This window comes from Xyrauchen texanus, chromosome 1 (assembly GCF_025860055.1).
Source record: "Xyrauchen texanus isolate HMW12.3.18 chromosome 1, RBS_HiC_50CHRs, whole genome shotgun sequence".
Taxonomy (NCBI): Eukaryota; Metazoa; Chordata; class Actinopteri; order Cypriniformes; family Catostomidae; genus Xyrauchen; species Xyrauchen texanus.
This window is the reverse complement of record NC_068276.1, coordinates 27,096,570-27,107,789: the sequence shown is the minus strand read 5'-3', so window position 1 is coordinate 27,107,789 and position 11,220 is coordinate 27,096,570. Positions and strand designations below refer to the sequence as shown.

At 37.5% G+C, this 11,220-nt stretch overlaps 1 protein-coding gene across 1 annotated transcript; it reads right to left on the bottom strand.

Annotated features, from left to right (window-relative positions):
- Positions 1-147: 147 nt before the first annotated feature.
- Positions 148-10,961, bottom strand: LOC127644248 (WD repeat-containing protein 76-like). The gene is made up of 15 exons (XM_052127378.1): positions 10,807-10,961; positions 9,058-9,216; positions 8,876-8,962; positions 8,689-8,781; positions 8,510-8,556; positions 8,289-8,406; positions 8,095-8,202; positions 5,694-5,734; positions 5,423-5,576; positions 4,609-4,764; positions 2,629-2,744; positions 2,422-2,520; positions 1,300-1,452; positions 729-782; positions 148-615 (listed from the first exon to the last, which is right to left on the bottom strand). The coding sequence occupies exons 1-15, from the start codon at positions 10,900-10,902 to the stop codon at positions 354-356; spliced, it is 1,743 nt and encodes a 580-aa protein (XP_051983338.1). The 5' UTR covers positions 10,903-10,961; the 3' UTR covers positions 148-353.
- Between the last annotated feature and the right edge of the window lie 259 nt (positions 10,962-11,220).

The following is an 11,220-nucleotide window of genomic DNA, read 5'->3' as shown; positions in this document are numbered from 1 at the left end:
GTATCAAGGATGAGCACTTTATGAAATGAAGCAGTACTCTGCTGGACATGCTTAAACAAGAAAAATTTATGCATCAAGTTGTGCAAAGTTGGGTGATGTCAGTTCACGTTCAGCTAGCTGCTAGAGTACAAATACGATATGACATTGATAGAAAAAATAAACTATATTAGTTGTGGTATTTATATCCTCTCCTTTAATATTATTACATGTTTAATGTTACCAGATAGTACAAAATCAACAAAACATAGTATATTTCACATAAAAATATAAAAACACAACATTTATTTGTTAAAAGAAAAGGGGTGACAGAACATTAACAGAGCACTAAATTAATCAACAAATTGATCTTGGTCCTAATGTTGGTCAGAAAAAACATGCAGCCTCCCAGTTGAATTGCCTCCAAGCAAAGCATTTCTGCTTGGGTGGAATGCTGTGATGGAGCACACGGTGGTCAGGTGCTCCTCATTTTTAAAAGAATGAAGGAGACGACAACTCTCATGATACACCTGAATTTGGCGAGGCCTGGCCATACTGCCAATCACAAAACAGTCTTCCTGCTTGGGGTCCCACACTGCACTAAGCTTGGACAACCACCGACCTGTCCACATATCGTGACTGCATCAAACAGATATTGTAGACGTCACTGAGACATTTAGGCTCAATTAAATCAAAAGCAAAGAAGCATAAATTATTACATTCCTTAAATAACACATGATAACCAAACTTACCTAATGGAGTGTAGCAGAGGAGCATGGTCAACCATCTGGGAAGTGTCGAATACCCTAAAACAAAATAACAAAGACTAATAAAATGTATGCCACAGGTTTCTTGGAAGGCACTTTCTTACAGCTCTTTTTTTATTTTGTAACACTTTAGATTTGGTTTTATTAGTGGGTATTACTGAGGGTGCATTTAGGAAAATGTGAGTTGTATAACACCTACATGTAGCCTTTGGGTAAGGTGTTTGATTCTGTTGGGGTTTGCCAAGAAAAATGTTTGCATCTAAATCTTTAACAATGTAGGCATTTGGTAAAGTTAGATCAGTAAAGTCATGCTCACCATAGAGTACAACTTCCAAGCTTTTCATATACCAGTTAATAACTAGACGTATGCCACAGTTGTCCATTCTATAGACCTGTCCTTTTCTGGCTCATGAGATATAGATAGTTATAATAACCATTTTTATTCATTGGCATCCCCTAATGGTGCATTTGCTAAAGAGAATGTTGGGATTCAGGGTAGATCTTTTAGTCACTTATACAAGCATTTCTAGGAGAGGCACTTTTGATGTCCGAGCACCTGATTTTGTTGTCCATGCAGGTGGTCAGAACTCTGTTGCCTGTTAATGGGGAGAAAAAAGCACTGGAGATACTGCGAAAGTGACCGTTGAGTTGAGAGACTGCCTGGTTGTTCCTTCTTTTCAGACTGCGCAAGTCATAGATGTTCACTGAACTAAAAGAGAAATATCATACATCACCAGCAATAATCATAGATAAATGCACATTTCTGAGGTTTACTTAAAAGGATAGTCCCCATTACTGTCTACTTTGGTTGTATAGAAGAAAACAGCCTCAACATTTGCCAAATAATCTCTTTTGTGTTCAATGGTAAATGAAAAATTTAATCATATGGAGATTAAATGATGACAGAACTTACTTAACTAGTTAACAAGTCCTGTAAGAGAGCTCAACAGTTAGGTTTCAGAAGTAAAAATGTCATTTATTTTCTCTGCAGGGGTGTAGATTATTAATTATAACTTACAACCTTTTAAAGACAGATCTACAGTGAGAAGGTGTTAATCAATGGTAATATACATTTATTTTAGCCATCAGTCTGCGTAATTAACTTTATTAAAAGAATTGTCAACTAGCAGAATTTCTGTTGAAGAACTGATTGAATGCATCAAGCAACAATCGAGTCGGTCTCCCCACACTCTCAAACTACTTGTATATTTGCACATAATATGCAATAAAATCCAAGTTTATTAGATACAACTTTAAATTTGTTCAAAAACATTTTTAATTCAATTACATAATTCACAATGTTTCATGAGTTTATAGTTCATGCCCTGATGAAACATGTACACTGATTTGTACCTATTGTCTTTTTGTCCAACTTTCAAATACTTCAAATCAAAGGTTATAATGTTGAGATTTACCATGGAGCTGGTTGGTTTGGTCCATGGCTTAGAACTCTTTTATGAAGGATTTTATGAAAGCCCTATGGAAGAATTAAATAGGAAAAATTCTTCTGGAACAAAGATGGCTGAAAAAGTCAGCAGACACTGTTGTGTCTAGAAACATCCCAAAAAAATGCAGAAAAATTTACCTAGAGAACAAACAAAACAGGCAGGCTTTCCTAAATATGTAGATTATTAATTTACTCATCAAACTGTGGTATCAAAATCAAGAAAGGCAATACCTGCTTTCCGCAACTACAAAGTATTGCTGTTTCACAGGATGGACATGAACACAGCGCAGGGCCTTTGGATCTATGGTGTACAGCGACTCATATGAGGTCCTGTAAGCACAAATCACCCCCATTATGTTATGCTGTTAGTAAATTAATTTTAAACTTAAGTAAAACCATATGCATGTTTATATTTTGGGGTAAAAGCCCATTTCTCACCCTGGAGTCCTACGGTCAACAATAGCAACATCTCCATCCCAGTTACTGAGTAGTAAAGTGGAGCAGTCACTTGACAAAAAGTCAAAACTTCTCAGGGCAGAGTTTGAGCGATAAACCTGACAACAAAATAAAGGTGTTTCTTGTGAAACTTGTACATCTGTAAATGGGAGGAAGAAGTCGGTCACTTTATGGTTATACTGATCCCGTGCAAATTGACGTGCTGGTAAAAAGCCAGTGAATCTGCACTGTTCAGCATATGAGCCATTTTTTCCCTCAAACTTCTGCAATTGTCTGCATTAGATGTTTTTTAAAAGATGCCAGAAAATGTAAACTGTGCTTCAGATAATGCTGGCTGTTCCTTTTGGACTGATGCATGTTTTTCTTAACTATTTTACGCTGCTGTGTGTTTATTTACCCATGTAAAATAATTTAGTTTTTAGGAAAATTAGAAAATACACAAAAACATAATTTTGTGATTTGAGCAGAGTAAATGTGTAAAATTTGTAGAGGTTTGTATGTTGTTTGGACACTGGATCCCCATGTTTTACAACATTTTCAGAGACAATTTAAATTACATGATGTGAATGAATTGTCCAAACCTTTAATTCAATAATGTATTTTGCCTGATATTCCAGTCAATTTCTTCTAATAATCCCAGATACAGAATATGCTTATGTTTAATAATCCCTGCATAATTAATCATACTCCTAGTTAATCACTAATTATTAATCATAATTAGTTCCCCTATGGCTATACAGGAGGGGTGGGCAACTATTTTGGTAAATGGGCCACATCAGGCTTCAAGTAGTGCATGGGGGGCCACATTGTACTGCACTGATTTGGTTATTGTATCTCTTAATTACAGAAATAGTTGTGTACTCAATTTTCTGAAGTGTATCTGTGACTAATGGGATTATTCTGCAATTGCCTAAAGTATTGTATTGCTCTACAAAGATAGATACTTTTCTATCAGGCATTAAAAAACTGAATAAAGGCTGATCTTATAAAATGTATTTTACCATCTCTACTTCCCTGTTAATTTATTATTCAATTTAACAATCTTTATTTACATCAGGGGTCTGTTTTAATAAAAAAAATAAAAAAATTATAGAACTTTTAATGTTTGTTGCACAGTGGGTGAGTTTACTTATTGTTTTCAAAAACATTTCCTGTTTCCATGCTAAAAGTGTCATGATGCGGATCTCCTTGATGGATTGACTTTCAGCACACAACTGAATAACACAGACTGCATGAATATGACAAATGATTACTGCAAGAGTTACATTAACATACAGGTGCGAAGGGACTTCAACATTTCTAAATTGCCAAATAAAAAATAAATTGTTCGCATGTCAATGATGCCGAGATCTACTTTTATATTTAATTTAATCACTGAGAAGGTTTACCTGCAAAGTAGCCTCAAGAATGGACACAGAGAAGCCGTATAACACTTTTCCTTAAGCAGAATATTGCACTACAATGCAAGTTAACTGAAATATCCAAACAAAAAAAAAGAAAAAAAGCTTTTACGATAAATGATCCATGGGCCACAAATGGCCTGATCTGGCCCGCGGTCCATATGTTGCCCGTGTCTGCTATACAGTATGAAAAAAATATCAATATTTCAGTGGTTGCCAACTGTAGGCCCCCGAACACTACACATTTTGGATATCTCCCTAATCAAAAACACCTGCAAGACCTGAATTGGGTGTGTCAGAAAAGGGAGATATACAAAATGTGCAGTGTTGGGGGCCTCCAAGAACAGGGTTGGGAACCACTGAGGTACAACCCCAATTCCAAAAATCTCTCCTTTTTGTTTTTATTAGCATTTTTCATACTGTCCCAACATTTTTCGGTTGTATATCAAGCACTAGCATTATACAGTATAATTTGCTGAGAAGGGATTTAGCTCAGTGCATCAGCTAAAAATAAAGCATATTTTAAATCAACCAATGATTTTAAAATTACTGTAATTTTCACCTCATCAAACACAGCCTTCTCCAAGTCCATGCAGCGTGCAGAGCCGTCATAGCTGACTGTGATGAGGTTGGAAGAGTGAGATGAGAATGCCATGCAGGTAATTGGTCTAGAGTGTGGTTCAAAGAGGAGGACACCATCATCACCCCATGCAGCACCCTAAGGGAATCACAGTTAACACCAGAAACGATTAATGTCATAACCAACGATGTCTTACAAAAGTCCCTCATTTGACCACACTCCTACTTTCACTCACAATCTCTCCTTTCTCTCAACCATTGTCAAGAAACTTCCAAACAATCTCACTTTCATCCATCTTCTCAACTCTAAGTATGCACACACCACTACATCCCCCATAAACTCTCAAAACAATCTGCCTTGTAAATTTAGACATCCCACTGCCAGTTAACTTCTGTGACTCTACATACGTACGATTTACCTTTTTACGAACTGATGGCACATTTCCACCTTATCTAGCAGTGTAGCCTATATTTTCAATTTCGTAATTATTTAGAGTAAATGTATAGCATTATTCTCGGTTAAATAACCCTGGAATAAATAAAAAATAAAATAAATAAAAATCTAACAGTTGCTGAGGGAGTGACAGTAAATCCACCATTATGCATTTTATTTTTATTTTTTTTACTTTTTTTGGAAAGTTGCAGTAACAAAGTGATTTTTTTTATTTTACTGTTAGAACAAATGGGAATGCAAAAATAACACTTGCTGTGGTCTCCCTTTCACCTTTATAGAAGTTGACCTGGCTAGACACCTCCCACCCCTCAAATATACCACCTTCCCTCCAGTTCACTGTTACCATGTTCCATAATCCCAGGTTGCCAAACTTGTCTCCTGCTGCCATGAACAAGTTGGAAGAGGAGGGGTGAAAAACTGCTGAAAAGATACGCTCTTTCACAACTTTTGCCACACAACTGTTGTCTAAAGACATCTTCTGAAGCACTTCTTGGTACCTAAGAACAAATTTGTAGACACATTTACGACATATGCTAACACACTTGCATTCCATAAGTGAAGAATAACTTGAACTACATCGTCTCTCTTATGCAAAGTACTGACATGTTACTCACGATTTTAAACCAGATGTTTCTCTCTCTTGTTCCAATGGGCTCTAAAAAGGTCAAGATCATACAAATCAAAGTCACAGGTGTTATATAAACTAACAATAGATGCGTATACAATGACCATTTTAACATTCACATAATTTCTGATTAACATTAACAATAGCCAGTGTGCGTATACATAAAAAAAAAACTGTTGTAAACTGACAAGGTGTGTAAACACTAAAGAATTAATGAGCTTAGTGTGCTTTCTCATATGCCTATTTGATAAAGATATATTTGAGCACATGGCATTTCAAACCACTGATATGCATACCAAAAACACTTTTTAGTCTCTTACTACTAAAGCTATTAAATGCAAAGTGTTATGCAAATTAATACACAAAGTTAATTTACACTAATGCTTTGCACAAACCAAACAAATCACTTTTAAAGCCCTTTATGCATAGTGGTCACTAAGAATAAGATCTCTTATTTGGCCCTTGAGCCCTAAACTATATAATAAAATTAACTGTAGTTTTGATGGTTTGTTACCATTCATGTAAAAAAAACTGAATGTGTAAAATAAATTCTGTGCCTGCCCCTTAAAGGCTTAAAGGAATAGTTCTCCCAAAAATTATATTTCTCTCATCATTTACTCGAATGGCTTTCTTTATTTCGCGAAACACAAACAAAGATATTTTAATGGAGATATGATGTCTGTTGGTCCATACAATGAAAGCGAGTGGGGAACAAATTTTCAAGCTCCATAAAGCACATAAAGGCAGCATAAATGTAATTCATGAGACACAAGTGGTTTAATCCATGTCTTATGAAGTAATCCATCTGTTTTGTGTGAGACTAGTGCAAAATGTAACAACTTTTTCACTATAAACATTGACTTCAGCAGTCTCCATGGTGATCAGGATTTCAAGCTTGATTACACTTCCAAGTGACATCTAGTGCTCTGTGCATGCATCAAGAACTAGGAAGTTGTGGTGGAATTGCCTGCCCCTCCCTCTCATCATCGTCACCCCACCTCTAAGAGCCGAGAGGAGAGGTGCAACTTAATGAGCCTCTTTTGAGAAGTGGATGAGGCACACCGGTTGTAAATAGAGCCTCATCAACGATGACATTAAAATGGAGAGCAGGCCTCTCCTTAAGGAAGCCAGCTCATCTCCTCATGTGCACACTGGCATCCTTGCAGGTCCATGAGCAGTGTGGGAGGGTACAGGCCAAATTAGATGTGCGCCGGACCCGTACCCCCAGCATGAGTTAGCTGTGTCGCCAGGGAGTACTGCACATGCTCCCCCACACCATCTTGCCCTCACACTCGCCACAGCCCTAGGGAAGATAGGCTGTCACAGAAGCCACCACCCCTTGTGCCACTGAGGGGAGCGTGTAGCAGCAGCTGGACCCCACCCATGTCCTGGACCATTTGTTTGGATACTCCCCATCTTCACATAGCCCATTCACTGCAAGAGGGCCAGATCCCTCTTTATTTTGGACACTAATTCCCCATTAACACTTTATTCCCCTTTTGAACATTTTGTTTATTATTATTTCCAATAAATGCCTTTCAGAGGATTGAAGCCACACCCACGGTGTCTTGCTCACCCTGCCACAAAGTGTAATCGAGCTTGAAATCCTTTAGACGAAGGAGACTGCTAAAGTTGAAATTGTTCACGATTGCACAAGATTGATCACGTACAGTGAAAAAGCACAGTTTGCTTCGGTTATCACCCAAAACCAATTTTTTGCTCCAGAAGACCCTTTGACTTCCAATGTATGGACAAAAAGACATATAGATAGCATTGTTCCGCAGAAGAAAGTAAGTCTGAAATGCCTTAAGGGTGAGCAAATAATGACAGAATTTGAGCTGTTGAAATTAACGTGTTAATGCATGCGATTAACCTGAAATGTTTAACATGCTAAATTTTCTAACTTTCTTTTTTTTTTACTTAAACGTGATTATTGCATTTAGCAATTAAAAAAATAACCTATTTCTTTACATATTTTGTACAAAACAAACCCAGATGGGACCTGGGAAAAGCTGCATTCACGTAACTCACTGAAGTAAAGCATCAGAGTTTCCCTGACACAGTGTTGTGCTTTCATCTTACCGGACAATTCGGATGAAGTACTATTTATGTGCGCAGTGACAGCTCTTCATGTTGAAGAGAATCTATTTTCAAAATCTATTATTTGCAGTAAACTATGAAAAATCATGCAATTAATCATGATTAAATATTAGAATTGACTTAAAGCAAAATAAATAATTATCATTTTTGGGTAAACTATTCCTTTAATTGGGTTATTTCAATTGGGCTAACACGTAACACGTTTACATGACACAGAATTATTCATAAAATGGCCATATTCTCATTTATATTGGAATATTCTTCCGTACACAATCAATATATATACGGACCTCATTCCAGTTGAAGAGTTGAAACAAATCTTCAGGTAGCTCGACATGTTCATCCAAGTTGACTGGATACAGTGGTATTGGTCCTGGGGGTTTGGCAACCCATTTTTCCTGAAAAGGGACTCTTAAGTTACCCTACTGTTATGTTATTTGATAGTGGGATGTCACTTAAATTGACAGATATGTCAGTTACTTACAGCAGCAGGCTTTTCAGTGATAGTGTAAGTCATATTTACAGCAAGAGGCATCTCTGCATCCTTATTCTGTAACCTCACTGACTTGCGAACCGGAAGCATCTCTGTTCCTGTCTTTTCCCTAAAGCAAACATATGATTGTTTGACTAAATAAAATCACATGGTTGTATTTCCAGTGTTCTCAACAGCTATTAAATGGCAAAATAATTGTAATAGTTAGTTACTTTTTCAAGCCTTTCTGGTAAGGTTTTGGTCTCAGAGATTTGGAGATCTGCAAACAGGTAGTATTGCTAATTTATATAAAGTCAAACAAACATCTAATGTGGAAAAATGGACAAAGACACCAAAACAGACATAAAAAATTACTTGTTATTCGCCTCCCTCACTATGTACAAAATTTTACCTGAGGCAGTTTAAGGGAACTGAGGAAGGCCTGATTCTGTCTGATATTCTCCAGTCGCTCCAGCTCATACTCAGACAAACCATCACGATAACCCTGTTTAAGATGTCAAAGAAAAAGTGAATTCTGCCATTCAGTTGGAAAGCAGCCATTTAGTCTTTAGAGTTTATCCAGCAGTGTCTGTACTTACTGGAAGGGATTTTGTTTCCTGGCCATCAAAACACATATTTTTTGAGTTTGCTTTTGCCTTTTTGAAATTTTCCTCAGGGTCACTTCTCTAAAGACAATATATAATAATCAATATAACAATATACATGTTCACCGTTCACAATTACAATTTGGGCTGAAGTGTGCCATAACAGATGTCCTTACCAGTCTTTTGACTGCTCTTCTTGTGTTTTTCACCTCACAGCAAAATGTCAGAGATTTAGGGGATAAAATATTTTTCTTCTCTTGTTTTTGCTTTTCTTCAATTCTGGACGATCGACGCACCACTTCATCCATCCTAGGAACCTGAGGTGGTGTACTCTCCTGAAAATTATGAATTATACATGAAACATTTTATAGTTCACCCAAAACTGAAAATTCTCTCATCATTTACTCACCTTCATGTTTCTTCTGCAGAACACAAAGATCTTTAGAAGAATATTTCAGCTCTGTAGGTCCTCACAATGAAAGTGATTAGTGGCCAGAACTTTGAAGCTCCAAAAAGTACATAAAGGCAGCATAAAAGTAATCCTTACAACGCTAATGGTTCAATTCATATCTTCATAAGCTATATAACAGGTGTCGCTAAGAAACAGATCAATATTATAGTTTTTACTATAAATCTACTTTCACTCAACTCTCATATGCACGTTGCCGAGAGTTCTTCTTCGCCAATTTGCATTCTTTGTGCATATTGCCACCTACTGGGTTGTTGTGCAAAAATGATTTATTTATTATTTTCTTTTGCTTTGTCTCTCCCTTTTTTGCTTTCTCCTCCCTGCTCATTAGGACTTGATATGCACGAATAATGTGAATCTGCAAAAAAACAGAAGAACTGGGGCATGGGTAGCTCAGGGAGTATTGACGCTGACTACCACTCCTGAGGTCACGAGTTTGAATCCAGGGTGTGCAGAGTCACATGGGGTAACCTCCTCATGGTCAGGAATAAGTGGTTCTAGCTCTCGATGGTGCATGTGGTAAGTTGTGAGTGGATCGCTGAGAGTAGCATGAGCATTCCGTGCTGAGTCTCTGCGGTGTCATGCACAACGAGCCACGTGATAAGATGCGTGGATTGACATTCTCAGAAGCAGAGGCCACTGAGACTTGTTTATATCCTTTATATGAGACCTGTTTATATGCTTTCGGAGCTTTAAAGTTTTGTTCACCATTCACTTGCATTGTGAGGACCTACAGAGCTGCGATACTCTTCTAAAAATCTTTGATTGTGTTCTGCAGAAGAAAGTAAGTCATACACATCTGGGATGGCATGAGGGTCAGTAAATGATGAGAGATGTTTCATTTTCGAGGTGAACTGTCCCTTTAACCACTTGCATAAATGTCTCTGAGCACTGTCACAGACAGGGGCGCCATAAACACCGTTTTGAAGTTCTGCAGAAGTTGAAAATACAACTAGTTTCTGTAGGTGTCATCCATAAACCCAGTACAGACTAAAATGTTTAATCAGCGTGTTCCAGCGCACCTGTTTTTTTTTCTTTCGTTAAATTTGAATGTTTATGCATTCGTTCACTCCTTGTGTTGTTTCCTTTAGTAGGCCTATTACTTGATGGATGAATAATAGATGTATGGCGGCTAAACAAGTTTCACTATTCATTCCCCTGTCATCGGGACAGACAAAGAGTTGTGCAAATGTGCTTGACTTATATCTGCCTAGAGACAGGGGCGATAATTTCGGACTTAAAGTTAGAAAAAGGTGTAACAGCGTCACCAGCTCAGACTAGTACTGACATACCGGTGAATCAAACGTCAACAAATAGCACGCGAGCTACCAGCACAGGGGAAAACAAATGAATTGTTAACATAACAAGCAGCATATGTTGGGTGACATGTGCGCCTTTTATTTCTAAAATATGCGAAACTGAAAAAGTATAGTGAGAGTGCGAGCTTCAAACTCACCAGTAAAATAAGCTCCGTCTTTAAACTTTTACCACTAATTTCTGCATCCAAGTCAATGCAAGCAGGAACATTTAATACACTTTCATCTGACATCATAGTGTTATGACAACTCCCGCGTTTGTTCTGTTTTGTAACTAATCCCGCCTCTTCTGTTATAAAATTGAAGGATGGGCCTTTTTCACACTTCCGCGTTTCTCACTTCCGGGGGTGGCCCTCGCAGGGTAAACTTACTTCCGGTATCAACAACGGACATTGAAATGTGTGCAAGATCTTAATAGTCTTCGTACAAATTAAATAGCGTATAAATGTTTGATCTCTAATTAACATTATGACAACTTTGAGGGCATAATACGACCATCCAGCATATTCACGGAGATATTGCTGCTGCTACTGAACTTACACTGGTAATACATT